Source organism: Haemaphysalis longicornis, unplaced genomic scaffold (assembly GCF_048455015.1).
Source record: "Haemaphysalis longicornis isolate Haplotype H1 unplaced genomic scaffold, Haemaphysalis longicornis Haplotype H1 scaffold_7, whole genome shotgun sequence".
NCBI lineage: Eukaryota > Metazoa > Arthropoda > Arachnida > Ixodida > Ixodidae > Haemaphysalis > Haemaphysalis longicornis.
In genome coordinates, this window is record NW_027526422.1 from 102,355,989 (window position 1) to 102,380,748 (window position 24,760).

The window sequence follows — 24,760 nt, forward strand, 5'->3', positions numbered from 1 at the left end:
AGGGGAGCAACAAAATTCGAAAAGAGGTTTTAAAGTTTCAGTAGTTACACGCTTATACTCGGTTTTTGTTTCTTATTGGGACACATTTTGATTCTTTTCTGTATAAAATACACGCGTTCTTTGGTTCTTGAGAGCCTGGCATTACTGATTTGGATCCCTTTTTAGCTAGGTGACAAAAGGTTAAGGCCGGCCTCATTTTGGTCATTCCAGGGGCGCTTTGGTGGTGGCGTACGTTGCCAGCGCGGCTGGCCTACGTAACATGCGTTCCGAACGCGAGACTACACACGGCGTGTAGAAAGAATATCATTGTGCAGGCCCTCCGCCTGCTAAAATGGCTTGATTTTTTTATCTTTGCCTTAGAGTCATTGTCCTGCTTTCCACCACCTGCCGCTGTTTTGTACTCACGTGAAATCATCGTACAGTTAAACCTGGATATAATGAAGTTGACAAAAATTAGCAATTCTTCTTTATATGCAGATTATCGTTACATGTAGGTTTACAGTTAGGGCTCATTTGAGTGAAGCAAAAACTAAACGAAAATTCTGGACATTAGAGATAGTAAACTCACCGTTAAAAACTTTATTTCACTGTAAAAAACTGCCTTTTTACACCCTTCTGCTCTCCCACAAACTTATCACTACACGGCACTCCACAAAAGCAAGTCACTTACCTCGTATTCACAACGTAACTTAAGTATTAATTTTGCCGTTTGACACTGTTCGGTTCCTTAATTCATTTCAAGGACCAAACTTATGCAGAAAGGGCTCCTTTAGCGAACTTGACGCTCGTTGCCGCACTCAAAATTCCTTAGAGGGTGGCATCTGGGAAACTCTATCGCGCGGTGACGTTCTTTCTCGCCGCGCAGACGGCATTTAAAATTTCGAGCTTGTGTTTTTCTCAAAAGGCAGAACTTTTCGTTTTCCGACAGCATAACTCATCACCGAAGAAACGACACCACAGATGGCAGTGGAGACGCACGAGTATGCGCCAACAGGCAAGCCTAGCCAACACCGCACTCGCACTGGAAACGCACGTTTGTTTGCGCTGCGAGTGACATTCACTAAATTCTTGAGTTTCTCCAGTCGATTTTTCAGAAAAAGTTTAAAAAACAATGGCTTATATGCGTAGTGAATTTGCTACGTCGAGGTTAACCGACGGAATATTTTCGTTACATAGAAGTCTCAAACACATGGGTGTCAATGGGGCTGGCTAGGGGGAATTGGAAAACTTCGATAAATCAAGGATTCTATTACTAGAGGTTCGTTATATCCAGGTTTGACTGTATCAGGCTGCCTCATTTGTGTTTACTATTAGCACTGACGACGTATTTCCACGGACGCTTGGTGAACATGGCTTATAGCGGACGGCTGGCAGGCCACGACAAAATTGAAAAATGTGTCATATAACGCTATCCTGTTAAAAAAAACTACTTCCGGCCGTGGCTCGTTCCCCCTGGCGGCATTCCGAGACGCACAGGCGGGCTCGACGCCTGCGCACGAGAATGCAGATCGGCCCTCCATGAGCTCCAACAGTAACCAATGATTGCAGTAGATGGCGCGAGCAGTCGAAAGAAAGAAAATCGAATTGCCTTTAGCAAACCTTCTCCGTGTTTGTCGTGGTAGGACGGAAAGGAAAGGGAAGAGCATCATAGCTGTTCGGGGGAGAGAAAATAAGTATTTACGTGGAGAAGGCGGCAGAATACTATCGTAAATGCGCGACATTTGCAGCAAAGTCACCAAATCCATGGGCATTTCTTTGTAGGCACGCTGCTTATTATGAGTTATTCAGCTCCTGGCTGCCTTGTTCTGCGTCGCGTTGCATGAGAGCTTCACCACTCTACACGACCTATATGCGAATAATGCAAGGGTTGACATTTTCACGCATCTACCCCTGAAAGCTGCTTCCCTGGAGCCCTAGTCTCAATTGCGAATATGCCTTCACAGCAGGCATACTCCTTTCGTTGCAACTTAACACCAGAATTTGTTTGCCTTTGTTGGTCTTCATCAGAATTGGACCTAGTTTCGGAAGTGATTTCTGCAACGTCGTCTAAGATTAGTATGGTGTATTTACCCTATTAGTGTGGTTCACAAGATAAACGTATGTGCTGACGGTCCAAGTTTGTTTCCACGCGACGGAACGAAGTATACCAAAAAGATTCCAGCGAATAATTGAAGTTAGGAAAAAAACCTGTTCAGGTGATTAACATAGCGGTAGCAGTGCGCTCGCTACCGGCAATAACGGTCTCATTTATCATACAGCCCTTTGTGAGTATTATTCCACATTATAACGCTATTTGAAAGAGGGCTCTGCTGCTTTCAAATGAGCCATGGAACAAAGTGAGTAAACTCATCGCAATACAGCGGCCGACGGTTGTTCTTTTTTAAGGAACCACTGATGTTTTTAATTTGTTTTATCTGATCACATTTGGTTGAATACTCTATGAATCGTCGAAAGGGGGCCTCTGGGTACACATTTACAGTAAGCAACTATTTGCATGGAACCCTACACTTGGCGGCGTAAATCCCTATATGTTTAAGGAGGACTCCCCTGATAACGTTCCTATGGGACTTACCGCTTCGTGACCCACGAGCTTACAAACCATTACGTCCAATACGAAAAGTTTGGAAAGTTATTGGAAACGGGCTCAACGGCCTAGTTTGCTCGTTTTAGAAATATGTCACGTCTGTACTGGACAAAAAAGACAAAACTCTTGCTTGCTGATCAGCTAGCACCATCTTTTAAATCTAAATAAACTCAAATGAATTTCCTATTTTTTTCATTTCAGTAAAGAAGTGACACATATCTAAACGAAGCAAATTAGGCCGTAAGGAACACTTCTCTGGATTTCTAAAACGTTTCTTATTAGTGCACGGTGTTTTTTAAGCCCGTTTGCAATGAATTAGTAAGTCTCATAGGAACGTGATCAGATGAGTCCCCGTTAAAAAGACGCTGGGGCGTCGCGAGTTAGGCTGGGTTTGTTCATGCCTGGAACGTGTTTCCGGATAGCAGTCTATCGCCAGCGTAGCACTGTATCTGATTCGTTGCCCGTATCACCGGCACAAATACCTATCTCATATTTTGCATGCTTCCCCACCAACGTGAGGAGCTTAAGCTCCATGAAGAAACGCCACAAGCCCTCGTTGCGGACTCCTATAACAATCCCATGCATCGGACCAGCAGCGAGTTCCAGGTTCGTCCGCACAGAATTTTCAGTCTCTCGTGAGTGCACCAGCAAATCAGCCCAAGCCAGCGCCTAACTAGGCAGTTTTGAGAAGAGGTGCTTCCAAAGCAGGTTTGTGGAATATGCCTCGCGAGTGCCAGCTGTAAAATGTGGGCTGGGCTATCTCGCGTATAAGATACATCGAAAACTTGTCTCATGAGGGCCTGGTGGTATATGTGAATTCATGGATCAATGTAACAATTTGTTTTCTTTTTTGGAGAGCCACCTGCCGGCCGCTAGCGTTACCTTTCTTTGTATACACGCGTGTCAACAACATTTCTCCAGAAAATCAACAGTCAAGACCTAAATTAAAAGATGTGCACGTCGTCAATGCCTGGTTGTGGTGCCGATGCTACGTCCGCCGAACAAAGCGTGTTTTTTACACCTGATATCATAGCCCGCGGATGAGAATCTCTACCTTAGATGAAATTTTCTGAACAGAAAACGTGCGGCATTGTACATGTATCTCGAGGCCAACTGTTCTAATATGATATCAATGACCCCATGAACATGTGGGACTCAGTGGCTATTACAAAACACGGCAGTGTGCTACTGCCCTGTCCTGAAATGCAAGCTTAGTAGAATCAGTATTGGCTGTAGAAGAGCATGACCACGGGCGGCGCTGCCAAGGGCTCCTCCGTGACGTTGGCTTAGGGATTCTCGCATTTGTCGTCTGCTTCACTCGAGCTCGCTCTCCCTGCTGTTTTTTTGCGCTAGGTTAACGTCTGATACTTGTCCGCACCAGCCTTCGCGTATGATCAACTTTTAAACGTAATAATAGACTTAGAATAAAATACACTAGCTCAACGCGTGAGTAAAAGTACAGTTTTGGATACCGCTACGGAAGAAACATCGCCGCGGTAGGCCCATTCCTTGCGAAGCCGGTCCTGTGCGGAGGGCGAAGAGTCGGAGCTAGGTGTAAGCTTCTGTATTAAGCAATCTTTCGAACAAAGTAAACAGCCAGCTGCTAGCAACCCACAATAGCGAAAATGTAAGACCAAAACCAATTCCAGGCATTCGGGGCTTCGCCGTTGACAGAAGGCATTACGATTCCCCGCAATGGTATGTAAACTGACGCAGTTTTTGCAACCTTGCCGAACACTCCAAAGTATTGTATCATATCACTTTACGTTGTCATAGCATGAAGGTATGCCGACATGCCCTATGCGCTGCTAAAACTGTATGTTCAGTTCAAAATAACCCACTGTGTGTATAGGGGCGTGGTAGTTTTATACCAGGTTTCTAACCAGTATGGAAGTTTGTAGAGACAAACGGGTCACGTCAATGGTAAAGATAAAGAAACACGGTATTTGTTCAGATGTGGAGGGATAGTTCGGTACATTTCCCACCGCCATATATTCCCAATATTCAGATACGCGTTATAGGAAAACTGCACACAAAACGAGGAGAAGCAGGAGCAGGAGGAGCAGGAGGAGGAACAGGAGCACGAGGAGGAGGGAAAACTTTATTTAAAAGTAAAACGAAGTTAATTAGTGTGCCGGGTCCTCAGCTCAGGACTAAGAGAGTAACAGTAATTTTTCTCAATTGAGAGAACGCAATCCTGAATAGACAAAGATTTCTTCTTGAGCCAGGAAGGGTTAGAATACAATAAAGGGCTGCTGGAATATATTCATTGGTTTAGATTCTTATAATGTATGCAGGTATGCTATTTATTGCTTTCTTTAGCTACCACATCAAAGTTTCAACGACGTAATCGTGTCATCATTGTTCAGGTTGAGAGTCACTTTTTTATGGTAACGATGGTTACTATAGAAATTCGGAGCACCAAAGCCACCTTCAAGTACTTTGGACATCGTTGTCTGGGGCGCTATCGTGGTGGCGTAGCACAGACTTTCTCATTGTATTTGCATGTGAATCAACAACGCACGCTGCGGATATGCACTTTGTTCCACGCATCCATAACGAAACCGAATGTATGCTTGCAGCCTGAAGAAAATATCTGGACGATCTTTGTGAGCCTCCCAAACATCCCCAAACCTACTACTAAGCGGTTTGTGATGGTGCAGAAAAATTAATGTGTTGGGCACAGAAGAAAACATTCATCTGATACAAGTCAGCGACAACGAAAGAAATAGAAGACAGCCGCTTTATTTTCTGCTGTGAGATGCGCGTGTACGGGCCGGGCCCACTGCTTGGTACATTGCGTTTTATACTTATCACTGAAGCTCTGAGCGCTGAACCTCGCAAATAAACTGGAAAGGACGAGTTGCACATGATCTTCTGGCCGATGCTCTAAAGAAAGTTGTTCCCTCTCTCCTCGTGTGTTGCAAACTTGTGGGGAATACAGCTTGAAATTATTCATATTTATCAGAAGCTGGGGAAAACTACTGAATTACTAGAACTTCTCTTTTAAATGCAATCAAGCATCGAAGCGAGCGATTTTCAGCACAGGCACTGCTGTAGCGGACTATAGCAGACGACAGTGGCGGCAGTCTCTAAGCCGACGTCAAAGCCAGGGGCGCCACTCAAGCATCTCACTGCAAATAGTAAAACAGTACGCACAAACACCTTCAAACACACACAAACGTATATGCGTGGGTGGGCACGTGTGTAAATACGCCTATTATAGACCAGAGTATTCTGATTCGCCATTCTAAGGGTTAACAATATGCTCGCATTGCCAGAGAATTCGAAAGGAGGAGTCGTTGCTTTATTGCCACTGAACTCTTATCTGCAGGTATTGCTCGCAGACACTCAAATACTATGCTTCACTGGCGATAAACACTTTTCTATTTCTTTCACGTCTAGAATCACCGCGAATGCCCCAGTTTTTCTCAGCATAGAGCGACAGTGCACGATTTGTTTGTTGCAGCAGGTATGCCTTCGGGATTGTGCGTCACTTTCTTGAGATTTTCTTCGCAGTGGCTGGCTGTGACATAAAGGAAGTCGCGCAACTGACGCAACATTGCTGCATAGACGTGGTTCGAGCTTGGAAACCCCTTCAAGGCCAAATAAGGTAGAATGTTTTGAAGAGATCTTAGGTTTTTTAGGGGCATACAACAGTACGTTTTGGCTGTGGCACTTTTCGGTCACCTACTTTAGGCACTATAGATGCGCTCTAAAGGTATGGTCTCACAGCAATTCACATTTCAAAAAAGAGCCGCAAACATTGGGGCAGTGTCTTTAAGGAGGCAGTGACGGAAGATGACCAAATCTGCCACCTTCGCTATTAAAATGCGAAGACGGACGATACAGAAAACCGCCGGGCTGGTGGTTTTCACTAGCTTAACCTTGGCTTTTTTTTAGTTCTGGCTATCTTGTCAGTAGACCACACACTTATGGCACCACGCGCGCCGTCTCCCTCAACTATATGAACACCCGCACATAAGAGCAGACGTCCTCATTAGGCGCAGCCAATCCCCGACACACGCCTTCCCGTCCAAACTTCTATCCGGTTGAACTCAAACAAAATCCAAAGACAAAGCCCGCGCTACGACCACAAATGAAATAATGAGCAGCCAAACCGTGTTCTTAGAGCAATCGAGTAGACGCTGGTTGTCTAGCGCGGGTGGGTAAGTTCGATTCCGTCCACGAGAAGCGTTTCTTCTTTGGGGCGCGCACTACCCACACGAGCTCGTCGGGTTCTTGCTTCCTCGACAATTTTTCTCAAAGATACTGGCCTGGCATTTTCCTCCTTTACACATGGTGCGCCGACTTCGGAGCGACGCCAGGGCGGATGAAACTCGAGCTTAAACAGCACCTCTGTTGAAAAGCTGCACTGCAATATGTTCGGACGCACAAGAATAGAAAAATTAACATTGGCGTATCTCGGCTATGCCAGGATATACGTAGCGTGAGCTAAGGTTAGGCTGGTTATTCTTAGGTTTTCTGGTTGACTAGGATTAGCTGATTATCATGCTTACTGCTGCTAAAACGATTTCCAATCCAATCCAATCCAATCCAATAAAATTTAATTCAATTCAATCTAATTCGATCTGATCCAATCCAATCCAATCGAGTACACTCTTAGGCAAAAAGGACTAAAATAGGGACTAAAATACAGCCGTTAGTCTTCGCGGGCGACCATTCGTCTTCAAGGGGAGTACCTGCGGCAGAGTACGTGCCGTGTGCATAAATGCGGACTAACTGTTCGTCCCCGCCGATCTATAAGGAGTAACAGGAAGCCGAAACGCATGCAGTTAGTCTCTTTGCTGCGTCGTTAATCCCCTAATGGCGTCGTCGTTGCCCTTTCGCCCATATGTCTGCGAACACTTTTATATTTCCAAAACACAAGCCATTGCAGTCACTGGGTACTTTAGATGGTGCCACGGGAGAAAATATTGATGTTAGTTATAAGAAAATCGCCAAGGGTAGTAGAGCGGCGGGTAATGGCAAGGAGCGGCGAAGCGCGATTGCCATACGCTTCTCGGCGAGGTTATGTTGATACGCTGTGTTGCATACGATTCGTGCGAGGTAATAACGGCGAATGAAAGCTTTCAAGCGCCTTAACAGTAACGCAAAAATTAGTGTCTATAGCAAAAGTGGATTCCTGAGCCTAATGAATATGTATATTTTAACAGACTAGAAAAACGCATGTTGCTGATGACAACTGCAAAACAAAAATGCTCGCTACAGGTAAGCGTCTCGAAGTTATCTTTCACAATCGGTACATAATTGCCTTGGGCACCAAAGCTATGACAATGCTGCAATTGCTGTAAACCCCGTTTGCATTTCCCAGTCGCAATCGTCTAGCGACGCGAATTTGAAGAATTCAGGCTAAGCGACACCTAATTCGCTTTCGCCGATGCAGGAAAATATGGCATGTTTCCTTATTCTGACACTCACACAGACGACACCTTTCACATACGTTACATAGAGTACTTAACATATGTATCGAACACTAAGAAAGTACTTAGCTTGTGCTAATTTGTGCGGAAACAAATGAGTCATCCAATCGCCCTGCTACCTATCTCAACTAGGCGACGACGAGTTGATTGTTATTTACGAGAAAAACTATGGTTGTGAGGCGCTACTTCGAATCGAACGGAGCAATAGTCCCTAAACCTAGCAAAGCGCTAAGCGCAAGGCGCAAAACGCGGTCACGTTCGCTTGCACAGATAGAAATTCGGGCACCCGAGAGAGAGAGAGAGAGAATGAATCTGTTGAATATTATCTACCGCAGCTATCACCCGGCGGCGTGGTCCAGAAAGCGACTGTATGGTGATCTTTGTGATACAGTTCTCCCGGTTCCGTTGTACAGAATAACGTACTCAGCAGGCCCTGGTCGAGATGTGTTAAAGCGGGTCAAGAAAATGCCAGTTGCACCATGAATTAAAACGATTTTCTTTAAATTACATACCGGAACACTCCTTGTCAAGACATGGATGCAAGAAAAGGGCCTCTTTATACCATGGGGGGAACATTGTTGGTTGTGCAAGAAACCGGAAACCATTGAACATGTCTTCATCGACTGTTGGGATGGTGTATTCTTCTGGGATGTGCTGCAGCGTACGTTGAAAAAAGATCTGCCAGTCGATGCCCATGGCATCCGGTATTTGTCCGTTGAACATGATGAGGAGGGTGTACCGTTAGATCTAATAATGTTATTGGGCCTGCACAGCATATGGAGGTGCCGGCTGGCAGTCCGTCACTCGGACATTGACGCGCGCCCAGTCAGAGAGTATTTTCAGGAGGCTATTGTTTCGTTTGTTGAATTGAAAAAGGCACAACAAAGTGTTCCGGAATGGCTGTCACAAGTGGAAAGGCTAACAAAGATAATATTTTAGCCACCAGCGCTGTATCCCAGAGCGGGAGCAGCAATTTTATGTTTTAGTATGGGTTTGTTGTAACACTGATGTTTATGTTTGTAAAAGCGGTGCTTGTTTGGAAAAAAAAATGGTCCAGCGGATAGCGAGTCGGGTTCTTTATGTACATTTCCGGGCGTCAGGGGTTCGATCCCTGCCGGTGCCAGATTGTTTTTTTTTCTGCACTCTACGCAGTTCGTCCTGGGGGAGTATCGTAACAGACCATCCGGGTGGGGGACTAACCATTCGTCCCCTCGCAGTTAGTCCCCAATGAGACTAATGATTGTGGCAGAAGCCGTTAGTCCCCGAAAGGACGAACTTTTAGTCCTTTTTGCCTAAGAGTGTAGCGATGGCGGCAGCTCCGGCGCGCCAGCTGTGCGCCGTGAGACGCCACTGCTCCGCGCGCATACGGAGTATGGTTCTCCAGAAGCCACGCGAAACTGCTCAACCTCGGCCAGTGCAGCTCACGAGCGAAAACGTTGGCTATTTTAGGATGTTTTGGCCGGTTTGCAGGCGTTTACTGAGACGCGTTTGTTGAACGTGCTCAGCTGAATTAGGCGGTTTTGCTAGCATTACGAAAATGTAGAACCTATCATGGTAGAAACAAGCACAAAGAACATTGTAGACCAGTGAGGCGCTATCGCGGTCATTGTTGCCACTCCCTGAAAGGCGCATGGGCGTAGCTCGTTTGTTAAACATAAGCCAAAGCCCGCTACTCTAAGCGCGGTACTAATAATCACAATGTGAAATACTGCCGCTAAATTGCCCACTGCCAGCACGAAGAGGGCATCGAGTCATTCACTTACCCTTTTTACTAGAAATACATTCAGTTTATCGGCTGTCTTATTGGTTCTAATATAAAACCCGTTCTTCCAAGGAGTGTTGCATTTCAAGTGTTAAAATGTATTATCCAAAGCGAAGCCCATTTGTGTCTCCTGTGATGTACCCTGTACAGCAAGTGCTTATGAACCACGAAAGTTGCAATTTTAGCTTATTTCTCTGCCGCGCGGCCACACAGGGCAATATGTGCGGTATTTTTAATACTTCAGTAAGTATACAACATCTCACATTCATTCCGCAGATGGTGCACTCCTTCAACAAGTAAAATTACCCGAAATTGTCATTTTTGTGGTACGTAAACTTCCGCTCATGGCAGTACATTCCATGCCTTGTGACGGAGTCGGTTGTAAATGCAGAGACCGCATGTAAGTGTGGCAGCCGAAAGGTTCATGGCTGCCAGAAGCCAATAGAAGTGATCATAGGAGCCGCCAACTGTGTCCCTGAAGAAGCCTGCACGAAAAGGGAATAAGAAAGAATATGTAAAACGTGAAGTTCAACAGCGCATATTCCAGTTCCGATTGTTCCTCTTGCATCTTTGATGACGCAGGATCAGTGCCCGTCCCCACTTTCAATAGGATGACATTTTGTGGTAGAGTGCATCCTATCTATTTTATTCGTGTTTAAGTTAAGCCTTTTTTCAGTGAAAGTATTCTGTCACTTCTGTAGCCCATATTGCCTCGGGGAATGCTTTTATTATGTGTCCGGTACATGGTTATATCTGTAACGCTACAGGGATGCCGGCAATGCCTAAAATAAGAAATGTTGGCAAAATTGCGGTCGCTGATATTATTATTAAACGCAGGTTGAATTGATCCGTTTATTAAGCCAAAAGCCTCTGATTGCCAGGATTTGTTTAGCATAAAATAACACAACTTTACAGAGCTGTACAGCGTGGAATTTCTATAAGTGAAAAATAAAGAACTCTAAAATGAATTGTAAGTATATGTGAATTCGCTAAATGTAGTCGTCATTTGTGAAAACAAACGACATTCATCACTTGACAAAATTTTATTCTATAAGGAATACTCCCAATCGCATACAAATAAGGAATTCTCTGTCTACTCTGACAATAAATTCGCTACAATAAATAATAATCTCATGCACGACTGGGTCATGGTTAATTTGAACACGTTAGACATTGAAAACACAACGCTCCGCTGAACTTTATGTAACTGCCGAATTTCACTTAATAACTGTGCTTGCCAACAATGTCTGCAAGCAAACTTATTTTATCAGGGATAGCGTACTGTTAAAAAAACAACTGGTAGTCCTGAATCACACATCAAAATACGTACTACGAATTCCATATTACTTCGCTTCCGCTTCATTATTTGGTAGCTAGAATATAGACCTGTTGCTGATTTATTATATGTAATAATTTAGCTTGAGTTATCCCATGCAGCTTAATAATGAAGTAGCCACCTTCAATTTTTGTACAGTATTGCACAAATGAAGCATTGCATTACATGGGTGCTCTCTCGGGAAACCAGAAATTGCAATAATTTTTGTTATAGGGAAAGAAGCGATATAAATGCATATATATATATATATATATATATATATATATATAGAGAGAGTAAGGAAATGAGGGGCTCGTTGAGGGAATACAGAGAGATAGGTCAGCAGTCTACAACGTCAAAGGAGGCATAGGGGTGTGGTTAGGCTCTTTTCTTCATCACTACGGTTAATTAAGTAAACATTTTTTAAAATTATACAGAAGAAAGAAAGAAAGAAAAACACGCGCCCAGAGTGGGGACCGAACCCACGCCTTTCGATTACATGTCGAATGCCTTACCAATTCGGCTATCAGGGCGACTGTTTTCTCCTTCACTTTCTGGGCTATTTATATTTACTAGAAGTGTATCTGACGCTTGAGGGTGGTAGCCAGCGCCACTCTGACTAGACGGGGAGAAGGGGACCTTCTTTTTAACCCCCGGGGCGTGACTCGAACGTCTACAGCCTGTCATGAGCGGGTTACTGGCGGGAAGCCCTCTTATGCTACCTAGGCATCAAGGCTGCCAGAACCGAGACCCTCGCTAGGCTTTCGCAGAATGATAGAGTAAGGAAATGAGGGGCTCGTTGAGGGAATACAGAGAGATAGGTCAGCAGAGATAGGTCAGCAGTCAGAGAGATAGGTCAGCATAAGAGGGCTTCCCGCCAGTAACCCGCTCATGACAGGCTGTAGACGTTCGAGTCACGCCCCGGGGGTTAAAAAGAAGGTCCCCTTCTCCCCGTCTAGTCAGAGTGGCGCTGGCTACCACCCTCAAGCGTCAGATACACTTCTAGTAAATATAAATAGCCCAGAAAGTGAAGGAGAACACAGTCGCCCAGATAGCCGAATTGGTAAGGCATTCGACATGTAATCGAAAGGCGTGGGTTCGGTCCCCACTCTGGGCGCGTGTTTTTCTTTCTTTCTTTCTTCTGTATAATTTAAAAAAAATGTTTACTTAATTAACCGTAGTGATAAAGAAAAGAGCCTAACCACACCCCTATGCCTCCTTTGGCGTTGTAGACTGCTGACCTATCTCTCTGTATTCCCTCAACGAGCCCCTCATTTCCTTACTCTATTATTCTGCGAAAGCCTAGCGAGGGTCTCGGTTCTGGCAGCCTTGATGCCTAGGTAGCATAAGAGGGCTTCCCGCCAGTAACCCGCTCATGACAGGCTGTAGACGTTCGAGTCACGCCCCGGGGGTTAAAAAGAAGGTCCTCTTCTCCCCGTCTAGTCAGAGTGGCGCTGGCTACCACCCTCAAGCGTCAGATACACTTCTAGTAAATATAAATAGCCCAGAAAGTGAAGGAGAACACAGTCGCCCAGATAGCCGAATTGGTAAGGCATTCGACATGTAATCGAAAGGCGTGGGTTCGGTCCCCACTCTGGGCGCGTGTTTTTCTTTCTTTCTTCTGTATAATTTAAAAAAATGTTTACTTAATTAACCGTAGTGATAAAGAAAAGAGCCTAACCACACCCCTATGCCTCCTTTGGCGTTGTAGACTGCTGACCTATCTCTCTGTATTCCCTCAACGAGCCCCTCATTTCCTTACTCTATTATTCTGCGAAAGCCTAGCGAGGGTCTCGGTTCTGGCAGCCTTGATGCCTAGGTAGCATGAGAGGGCTTCCCGCCAGTAACCCGCTCATGACAGGCTGTAGACGTTCGAGTCACGCCCCGGGGGTTAAAAAGAAGGTCCCCTTCTCCCCGTCTAGTCAGAGTGGCGCTGGCTACCACCCTCAAGCGTCAGATACACTTCTAGTAAATATAAATAGCCCAGAAAGTGAAGGAGAACACAGTCGCCCAGATAGCCGAATTGGTAAGGCATTCGACATGTAATCGAAAGGCGTGGGTTCAGTCCCCACTCTGGGGGCGTGTTTTTCTTTCTTTCTTTCTTCTGTATAATTTAAAAAAAAATGTTTACTTAATTAACCGTAGTGATAAAGAAAAGAGCCTAACCACACCCCTTTGCCTCCTTTGGCGTTGTAGACTGCTGACCTATCTCTCTGTATATATATATATATATATATATATTTATATTTGTGGTACAGCAACAGGATGGAAATCTGGGCGAGTTCGTATTGCGACACTTGCGTTCTCGATATACCGCGATGGTTCTAGAACATTTGTGGAACAATTTTATTTTTTGTATATATTCAAAAGATATGCATCAGGTTAATATTATTAGAATCTCTTATTTTCCCAACCCAAAATACGCCGTACTATTGCAGCCACCTGACCTTAAAACAAAAAATCAACGAGCGTGTCTCAGTCACATGGTACAGATACTATAATAAAGAACATCGAAGAAGAACTGTGCGGAATCGCGTTTTGCAATTAGGCAATTACTGACGTCATTATGCTGGATAAGCGAAGCTGAGAAAGAAACGCGATGATGTATTAGGCGTCCAGGCCTTTTATTTCTGAAACATACATGAATCCCGCAAGGTTGGCTTCTGTCACGCGCTTAACATCCCTTTGGAGGGGTGTTGACAAGGAGATTTTTTGAGGTGACAACCTACTCAACAAACTGATTTCGATTCAAAATAACGCATCGTGCAATATACAAACACGAAAACCAAAACTATTGCGTTTTACAGAAATGTATATGCGAGCTAGGAATTTTTACTTATAAACCCTGGTGTAAGGTTTTTATATGTACTCTTAATTGCCCACGATGGCGACATGTTTTTGTGGAAGTAATCTTCGTACACTCAAGATAAAATTTACAAAAAATAAAACTAATTTTTTGGTTTCTGGACTAATAGGAATCTACGGCAGCAACTTCGTATCGCATTTTGTAACCACATCGTTAAATAAGGTTTCTCGGCTTTACGTACAAAAAGGTTAAATTGGTCTTGTGATGTAATCAGAATCCAACAAATTATATGCAGTAGAATTACGATAATTCAATCTCCAAGGGACCCCAGAATTTTGTTTGAATGATCGTTTGAATTATCAGGAATTATCGCAGATATGACTCGGGACAACATATTAATTTGTATTGTATTGAAATATTCATATCCATTAATTAAGACAACATTCATACACGTACAATAATGAAGGAGTATTCACAGCTTGAAAAAAAACCAACTATAGATGACGTCTTTGGCTTTGCATGAGAATTTAAAACAATATTTTAAATTCCAGCAATGGGAAGCAGTGCACAGCGAACGTTTTCTGAAGTGGTCACGAACTTGCGGATCCATATACTCTAAGGACGCAGGTCACGTCTTTCGGTACGTGCGGAGGTTGCCGTGGATCACGCGTGTGATTTCTGAGCGTGCCGCGCCTGCCCCGCCTGCCGTCGTGCTTTTTTCTTCGTCCCTGAATAAGCACGGTATTTTTGACACACGAGGTTTCGCCTTGACAGGTGTATGTGGCTAATCGGTTTAATTCATGGCTGTTTGTGATAACAGGGTGCACATACGCATCTACAAGCGGCAAATACTGCATATGTGTTCCCTCAAGGATAAGCAAAATGTGCGCATTAACCGCATTTGCGCAATGAAGCATTATGAATCCGCGCCTTTAAAATACATTGATAACTTGACAGGCGAACCGAAATCTCAAAATTTGTTCGCTGTAACCGAAAGTTTGAATTATCCGAGCTTGAGTGCTTACGAGTCTGCTGCAGTTCTATTCAAAACAATATCTCTGATGAAGAGTAGCAGGCCGTCTGACTGACCGACCAACCAACCGACCAACCGACTGACCGATCACTGTTCCCAGTGGCTTGAAATTGTCGGTGAATACTTTTGTCTGTGCGTTGGGCCTCACAAAGGGTACATTTTCAAAACTAACACCCGTATGAGAGAAAAAGGCCTAAATTGCATTTTAGCGAAATGCTTTGTATCTCCTAAGCACATTGAGTTATCCAAGTACTTCTTTCGTCATCTTTAGCGCGCACAAAGGTCCAAATATAACTTTGAGCGTTTCCGCTTAACCAGTCCGTATGGGGCGAATCTTGATTTGGCAGCGATTTGAACCTTTCTGATGGTTTTCCGACCCGTTTAGGTGTTAAATCGGCTCATGATGACAAACCTTTCCCATACAAAGACGGAACATTTACTAGGGCGCTAACTGAAATTACGTGCTTTTTCTGCAAAAGCGTTGGAGCTTCTCCAAGCGATGCTTATCAGAGATTTACTGCGACATCCCGTCCGGATCGGTTCATTTGCTTTCATTTCTTCTTCGTTAGGCGCTGATTTCTTCAACGGGTACGCTGGGTTCTCTTCATCCCGCAGCTTTTCCAGAATTGCAGTTCGCGGTGGCTGGAGCGTGCGCGTTCAATTCACATGCCCTGACGTCCACCCTGCACGCGATTATGCGTCAGCGGCGCAGGTTTAAGGCTAACCGTTCCTCAGCAGCTGACAACGTGTTGATGAAATTTGCTGGTAACGTTCGTGGCTCTCACTCTGGAGAGCCGGGCTCGATCCACATAGGAACTATAACCTGCTCGATGTTCCAGCCGAACTATTCCATTTTCTTTGCAGCAATTAAGTTACATATGTACTTTCACACAAATGCTGGCGCTTTTTTGTTTACTATTTCCTACAGCGGCAGTACCTTGCCCATATTTCAGACTAATCGACTTAAGTTAGAGAAACTAATTTACTTTTGTACATTGTCACAAATTGCGGCACTTTCTGAGGGTTACTTATTCCGGTGTCGACAATTGTATGTACAGCACAACGCCGCATTTTCGCGAAGTGAGACAGCAAATGCATTCGAATTCAGGCGATTTTGCCCCAAGAAGGCTCTAGAAGGTACCGTAGTATTCTTTTACACGTCAGAATTAGCAATATGAAGGGGCCAAACACATATTATTAACGTTAAGCCCACCTGCTGGCTTTATAGTTCAGATATCGGGAAAAACATTTTTTTTTTCAATGTGAACGAGCTTTATATGGGTTGATGTAAACAAACTCTGTAAAACGAGTCGGAAAAGCTAGAATGTTGCGACAAATTGGGGTTTTAAATATTCAGCTGCTTCTTGCTGATACGACGAACCCGTACGAGTTTCTCAGAAAGGCTTAAAGTTTTTCTGCTAAACCAACTCAAAAAGAGCTGCATTTTGGGCACGTGACATTTCTTAAATTCACTACAATGGCAGAGTGATACCGACTTAGCGGTTGCACCAAATCCCTCATCTTGGCTGCAGACACAGAGTTTCAAAGTTCGTTTATAGCACTCTTATAATTGAAATTTGCTGACTGCGTCAGCACAATAAGCTTTATTTTCAAAGTTGCTTTTCCAAGAGTGAAATCCTGTCACAGACCATTTCGAGAACGGACGTGGAGACTGGAGTCATAGGAAGGGGCGACACAAATGCCAGTAATATTGCTTTGCCGCGAAGTGTATTCCCTAAAACTCCTACAGGCACCGGACACAATTGAGCTATTGGAAAAATTTGGAGCCGAGTTTATCTCTGAAAGACTTTGTTTGTTTCCAAAAGTGCTTATTATCTCCGAGGCCTTCTCCCATGTCAACATGGCTTTGGGTAATACAGTTAAACCTGGACATAACGAATTTTGCCAAAAATTCCCAAATATTTATTACATCCAGGTTTTCGTTACATGCAGTTTTCGAGTTTAGGCTCACGTGAGTTAAAAACAAACGAAAGAGAAACGATAGACATCAGTGGCGGAGAACGCACACTTAAAGTATTTATTTCACAGTCAAAACCTGCGTTATTTGCGACTACTGATTTTCCGATGGCTTAGTCACTACACAGCACTGGACGGAAGCAAGGTCACTTACTCCCGTGTTCACAAGTTTAAGCATCACTTTTGCCTCTTGACACTTTTCAGTGCCTTAACGCATTTCAAGGACCGAAATTGTGCTAAAAAGGTGACTTTCAATGAATTTGTAGAACTTGAGGCTCTTTTATTCACCTAAAATTGGCGAGATGGTGCTAGCGGAATACTGTATCGTTGGCCACGTTTTTTCCTTCCTAGCCGGTGGAAACGGCATTTAAAATGGCGAGTTTGTCTTGACAAGGCAAAACGTTTCATTTTCTCGCGGCAGAAGTCATCATCGACGAAGGGACACCAGAGATAGCAGTGAAAATGCCCGACTACCCGCAAACAGTTGGGCATAGTGCCTAACCAACACCGCGCTCACGCGTGGAAACGCACGGTATTTTGCGGCGGGGTCGAAAGTATCAAGTTAGTGCATTTCTGCAGCCAATGTTTCAAGGAAATGCGCAAAACAATGACTCAACTGTCTATCTCCAGCCGGTTCTTCACAGAAAAGGGTTGAAAACAATGACTGGTCAGCTTAGCGAGTTCGTTACATCAAGTTTAACCCTCGCCACGCATTCGTTAAATAGAGGTCCCATACACATGGTCTTCAAAGGGGCCGCACAATGGGGAATTGAAAAACTTCGATAGATCCAGGAATTCGTTACATAGAGGTTCGTCGCATGAAGGTTTAACTGTATGCGCTACGTTTACAAATGTCTAAGGAGCATTTACCACGTTTACACTAAAACTACAAAATTGGTAAAAACTCGTTTGCGTTTATTTACCCGTTTTGCGGGTAGTATGAATTATACCAATTTTTCTACTGGCACGACAGCGCGTAGCTGTTACTGCAGCTTGATGTGCAAAGTGAAGCTTCCTCTCTGTGAGAAGCGCCGTTTCACTTCGCATGAATACAGTTTCTCCCCCTTTCTGATTGTCTTGTGCGTGATAGAGAGACGAGATTCAGTTAAAATAATTTAGCTATACTGTCATCAAAAGAACTGAATACCCTTGGTTGCACATGCATTACCTAGAAGACGCGCTCCCGCTCTTTTACAAAAAAAAAATCATTTTTACTTAGTCAACATCATAAAAGTTCAATTTTTTCCTATTATCCGCTACAAAGGAAGAACATGTCTCACCTAACATTGATGGCGCTCCCAGGAAAGTGGGAATCATGCACAAACCCTGCAAACCGAAGAACGGTCCCAGACGCTCGACTCCAAGATAGTCCGCGACGAGGACGCTTGTGTTGCACAGAAGGTAGCCCTCACATATTCCCAACACAGAAGTGAGGGCTACAAGGGCCAGAAAGTTGTCTACTGATGAAATGAGAGCCAGGAGCAGAGACGCGACGGTGAAGTTGGCGGCCATCAACCCACAGCGGCTGATTGACATCTTGTCCGCAAGGAACGGCACCACCACATGTCCCAAAAGTTGGCCCAAGGCCGTGTAGGTAAGCAGCTGGTTTGAACCAGTCAAGTCTGCGGCACCTTTGTCGAGTCCGTACTCCACGACGGTCGTCTCGTGCATTGAAACGGAAAAATTCAATGTTGAGAAGGACAGAAGGAACACGTAAAAGGCCGGTTTAATAAAGAGAGCTTGGTAGTACGTTAGAAAGCTGGGGGCCTGGTTCATTTCTTTATTCTTGTTCCTCTCATCTTTATTTCTTCGCCTTGTCGCTTCTGTGCATTCGTGCCAATGAGGTTTCTCCACCTGGCCAGCACTCCGGCTTCGCAAATGCTCTTCCGTAGGCCTTGTCTCCTCTTTCTTATTTTCTAGAGCGATATTGCTCAATGAGTGTTTAGCATATACTGTTCTTGGCTCTCTCACATAGAGCATCTGTGTCTCCTTGCTTTCCCGATTGCGGACTGCGATCGGGAGCTGACTCCCAGGAGGTGACAAGCTTCCGGCCACTGAAAAAACAGGTGTAGAGGAGTTCGTAGCCTGACATGCGTCTGTCTTTGGCGGCTTCTTGCTGCACAAAGCGGGAATTGTTGCAGGTCGCGGGTGACGAACAAGCATAGCAATTGGCAATGCATGCATCCCCAAGGCACCGCCAAGAAGCAGAGCTCCTGAAGGACCGAGTGATCGCGCAATGTACTCTAATAAAGGGGGACCCACAATGCCTGATACGGCCCATCCTCCGTACTTGAACGCAATCGCAGTGGCCCGGTACTTCTCAAAGTACAGCATGACGTACATCGATAAAGCAATCATTGTGATTCCATTGCCAGTTCCTGAGAAAGAGACGCATTGCACAAGCAAATTACAGATACGAAACGCTGAGAACAAGCTGAAAGTATTTCCTCGTCCTTTTTTGCCCCTTCAGTGCATATGCTGCGTCTAGTAACCACGCCACACTTAAGACGAACAACATCTGCGAATTTAACAGACCATTTTGCACCCTAATGCGTAATCGTGCAGCTGACAAGCCTATCTTTAGTAAGTATTCCCACGCTTTAAAAAAGTACTTTTGCATAGAAGCTTTTTCTAAGTATTTCCAACTTGTTCAATTGGATAAAAAAATTACATTTTTACAGTGCAGGGCCCTTTAGTTCGTTTCGAAGATCAAATCTCACCAAAATATTTGCGCAGTCACCGAAGGCCTCACCCACTCAGCGTGTAATGTTGACCTTTATTTAAAACCTAGAGTAAGCATTTTTATTTGTATCGTTCAAAAATGAAACTGTTGTACTTTTTCGCAGAACGCCAACTGAGTGATTCCAAAATAAAGTGTTTTGCGAATTGTTCAATAAGCGGGGGTACGCGCGCACGTCTCGCATTTCGACAAGCTCGTGCATATTCAATGTTTTACTTGTTTACAACCTACACGCTAATACCACTAGCCCCTCGTTCCTTCGGAGTATTCTCGGATAATCGTTGCCCACCCCGCCTCTCCCAGGCATCTAGGCCTACGCCGTCCCACTGTTCCTACTCAGCAAACCACTTTGCATCAGCTTGGCCTAACCAGTAAGAGATGGTCGCGATGTCCTCTATAAATGCCCGTTAAACCACGAGTTTCAGTCATCCAGGAGCAACACAGATTGCAAAGAGTAGCACTAAGCCATATTGGGCAAAAGGAGGTAGCATGACACCTCAAGGAGGCTTCACGTACAAACTGCCATAGGGGTGCTAATCTTTTGAAATTTTCTCTTCTAGACTTCTTACGTTATACCTCCGCCACGCACAGTTCCTTGTCAGTGTTTATAATTACTTTCGTTTCTGACTCTTCCACCGTGTCCCATTAAAGCCAAATGGCTGCTAAACCAACTAGCTGCAACCACAACACACTTCACGTTAAAACAATACAACTACAAGAAACATTTTTTGCGTACGTACCACACAGTCCGGCGAGAGCGGCCGTCATCCACGTAATGTTCGGAGCCAGTGAACATGCAACTAGGCCAGCAGAGGCAAGTATTGATCCAAATACCGCAAGGCTATGAGGCTTCACCCACTGCTGAAGGATACTGACGAGCAAGCCTGTGTCAAATCGACAGGAAATACGGGTTTTATGACTGCGCTATAAAAATCATTAGCTCTCACATGGCCTTACAGGGTGCAGACAAAAATAACCCTTGAAAGCTAAAACAAACTCACAATGCTCGGACGTGTAACTACTGCTCAAGGTCATTGCTTCTTTGGCAGTTCTATGTCAATATTTCAAAGGTCACTGCTGCGGCAGGCCCAAATCTCTCAAAAGAAAAGCATCGCATCTCATGCTGCCCAACTGGTTAAATAAGTAAGCGCATGTCTAGAAAACATGCACCTCAATACAAACCTTAGAATTTTAGCAAAAGCTTGTATTCTAACTGCTGTGTTTCCAAGAACTGAGAAAATGCGCGAAACCGCACCTTTGTCATGAAAATGCAGTGTTACGCTGGCAGTGTAACTAACAACGTTTTCAATAGTATGGTGATATAACGGTTCACATCGTCAGCATCATCAGCCTATCTACGCCCACTTCAGGGCGATGGCTTCTCCCATAGATTTCCAAGAGACAACCGGAGTATTCTCAACCGCAATATATAGCATTGATACATTATGAGAAAGCATTTGACTTGGTCGAAACCTCAGCAATCATGCAGGCATTGCGGAATGAGGGTGTAGGCGAGCACTGCGTAAGAATACCAGCGAATGTTTACAATAGGTCACGTAGTACCATAGTCCTCCATAATGAGATGAGTCAAATACGAATAAGGAACCGCGTCAGAGGAGACGCCATCTCTTTAATGTTACTCGCAGTATGTCTACTAGAGGTATTCAGAACATCGGTTCAAATTGGTAGGCTCAAAATTGGGCATAATGCCGAAGTAGTTTCTACGGAATTTTGAATGATGGTGGAACGCGGAAGAAGGGTCCGCTGCAGAAAAAGCATTTCAATCTTTTTATGCAAGAGGATGTGGAGGAACAAACTTTTATTGAAAAACAACACTTTTGGTGACGCTGATTGGTGGGGTCCCTAGTCCAGGACTTCACTAAGTCTGGCCTTCTCCCGGGCCTGGTTGACTAGATGAAGCTGGCCTTCCAGGATCGAGCTGGCAAGGGCTGCCTCCCATAGCTCAAGTTTTTTCTCTGGTGTTGTGTCTTCACGCCAATTGCCGTTGCACTCCCAGGTGATGTGGTATAGTGTGGGAGTGCTGCCGTAGGTTGGACACACTGATCGCTATTTTCCTGGGTAAATAAGGCTATACCTGTGGACGTTCGGCTAAGTATTCGTTTGAATCTGCCTCCAGGAGGTGGATTCCATTGCGTTTAGCTTTTTGTGAGGGGGCGGGTAGATTGCCCTGGCTGCCCTGAGTGCTTCCAGTCTTTGCCCATAGCCGTTGGGAAGTGCGATGAAAAATGGCGTGCTGTCACCCGCCCGGTTCGTCAATTCTAGGGCAGTGCTGTTAGCCGCTTCGTTCCCCGCTAATCCCTCGTGACCGGGGGTCCAGGTCAATCTGTGCGTGCCATGAGGTCTTCCTTTGATCTTGTTCAGTATTTTTGCTGCCCCCCCCCGTGGTTTTCTTTTTTTAACGAAGTCATAGATGCTTGCTTGGAGTCCGTAATTATGTGCAGACTGTTCTGTTGTCTCTCTCCGTTGGCGAAACCAAGGGCTATTGCTGCGGTCTCCGCTTCCTCGGGATTCGTATTCTTAATAGTCAAGCATTCTATTAAGTTGTGGTCAGAATCTATGACAGCCACCACAGCATCTCTTTTGTTTTTGTATGATGATGGTTGGGTTTTAATGGCGCAAGGCCGACTAATGTCAAGAAGCGCCAGAGAAGAAGTTATTTAATGAAGAGAATTGAATACCACAAAAAGGTAGGTATAAAAACAACGTGTCAACCGAACATAGTAACATCAGTTAAAAAAATGGTGATGGCTGGTGTATAGGGCCAGTTTGATTATGTGTGATACGAAATGAGGTTTAAAAACTTAATGTCTGACAAATACTCAAACACACGTTTCACGGAAACAATGGCATCGTCACCTAGAAACAGCGATGGAGGTAGTGGGATATGTTGTCTGTAGAGTTCTCTGAAGTGTTTGGGTCGTGTTGTGTGAAGTGCCTTGCATGTGATTAGTATGTGCACTACGGATAGGGCCTCTCCGCACCTGCTGCACTGGGGTCTAGAAGATCCCGTCAGCAGATACGAGTGCGTTGCATGGGTGTGCCCTATCCGCAACCTACCCAAGGCGACTTCCGTGTGTCTGTTGTGTGAGTCAGCTGTGTACCGTCCCAAGTGTGGCTTTATTACATGTAGTTTGTTGTCTGTCTGTTCATCCCAGAGTGTTTGCCATGTTCTGCGCAGGTGTTGTCTTATGTGTGGCTTGAGGTCTGTGTAGGGTATCGTTGTAATGTCCACAGTTTTCCTGAGTGCAGCAGCAGCGGCCCTCTCGTCTGCCAACTCGTTCCCAGCGATCCCTGCGTGTCCTGGGACCCAGCAGAGGACCAGCTCTTGCTTTTGTGCATACACGGACATGATAGTGCTGAATACAAGATTTACTTTGTGGTTTTTGGGGGGCTTGTGCGATGACAGTGCGCTAACAACGCTCAAAGATTCTGTATAGATGATGGAATTGGGAATTTGATTTTCAAGAATGTGTCGTACAATCAGTAAAATTCCATACGCTTCTTCTGAAAAAATTGTTGTGTGCACGCTCATGGTTCTGGCTGCATTGAAATTTGGACCATGAGCAGCGCACGACACCATAGTGGAGGTTTTAGAAGCGTCACTATAAAATTCTGCACATGTGTATTTAAACTGCAACACAGATTGAAGGCGGGGCAGTTGGTACATAACTAACTTATAAAACAGCGCTATAAACAGGACTACAGAAAGGGCACACGGCAGCGCCTACGGCACACACACGGCAGAAAGGGCAGCGCCCTGTCCGTGTGCCCTTTCTGTAGTCCTGTTTATAGCGCTGTTTTATAAGTTAGTATTTAAACTGCAAAGACAGAAAGTGCTGCAGTATTGCTGCTCGTGGTACCCGATTTTTGTCAAGTCTCATAAAAGAAAGGTCGCACGACACAGGGCGACGTTGCCAAGGCGGTAAACTGTTTGAAAATGATGACCTATATACATCTAAAAACGAAGCACTGAGATCCGAGGCTCGCTATCTCACTCTAAGTGAAAAGGGCACAGGAACCAATGGGCGATTTACAAAGAGCAGAGATGTTGATGTATCGTTAAAGACAGGATAAAAATGATGATTATTCAGTGATGAAATTTTAAAAGCATATAGCAAGTCCATGTACGTTCGTTGGTTCTCAAGGCTCCACTTATCACACTCGACATACAGACTCTCGACAGGGCTAGTGCGAAAAGCACCCGAAGCGAGACGAAGCACCAAGTGTAGCACTGGGTCAAGCATTCGTAATGCTGTTTTACTCGCCGACCCATACACCACATTGCCATAGTCCAAACGAGACCCAAACAAAGCAGTATACAAGCGCAGCAGGAGTTCTTTATCGGAACCATAGGATTGGTGGGAGAGAACCTTAAAGGGGTCCTGAAATACCTTCCGCCGATGCATGGATGTACATGTAACCAAATAAGACAATGTATTAGCAATCTCCTCCCGCAAGAATTTTGTTAAAGCGATGAGTATTAGCTGAGAAATCGTAAATCAAAAACCGCGCATTATCGTCGCGCCGCGTTTCCTCCTCTTTTCAACTGTTGACGGCGCGCGAGCACTCCCTCCCATGATGCTGCGCTAGTCAGCGGTGACGTACTTCCGCATTACGCTCCTCCGACTGCCGTCTGCTACGGGCAAGTTTTGTTGGCACCATGAATTCCGCACTCCGCTCAAGGATGGATAAGCGAACGAAAAATCTGGCCGCATGTGTGCGGTGGCCTGGCGTTGCCCTTTCGCGGTGTGCGTTGCTGCAGTGCAGCACGTGACTTTTAATCGGCGGCGAACTCGCAGCCGCTCGGGGTGGATCGTGCGCTCGGTCCCTTTCATGCACCGCGCACTGTTTATCCAAAAAGCGCCGTATCAGATGTGGCCCCGCTGGTGCCGGGTCTTATTTTGCGGTGGTGGTAATTCCTGCCGGCGCCATGTGAAAAAGACATTTTAAACCGTTACAGAACCCGTGCGCAAAACACTTCAATCATGTGACCAGTTCAGCTTGGGGCGACGCGTGGTGGAGAGCGGCAACGTTGGCAAAACATGCTCCGGCGCGGCTCTGAGCTTTCTAGCGCTGGA

General features: G+C 45.0%; 1 protein-coding gene across 2 annotated transcripts in view; it reads right to left on the reverse strand.

Moving 5' to 3' along the window:
• Positions 1-9,929: 9,929 nt before the first annotated feature.
• Positions 9,930-24,760, reverse strand: part of LOC144144706 (monocarboxylate transporter 7-like) — a 32,028-nt gene continuing 17,197 nt past the window's right edge. The window contains exons 3-5 of one of the 2 annotated variants that reach the window (XM_077676234.1): positions 20,402-20,545; positions 18,202-19,299; positions 9,930-10,275 (exon numbers count right to left, since the gene is read on the reverse strand). In XM_077676234.1, the coding sequence (XP_077532360.1) occupies positions 10,133-10,275; positions 18,202-19,299; positions 20,402-20,545 (1,385 nt within the window). In that variant the 3' untranslated portion in view covers positions 9,930-10,132. The remainder of the gene's footprint in view (positions 10,276-18,201; positions 19,300-20,401; positions 20,546-24,760) is intronic. The other variant, XM_077676235.1, reaches the window with a different exon arrangement.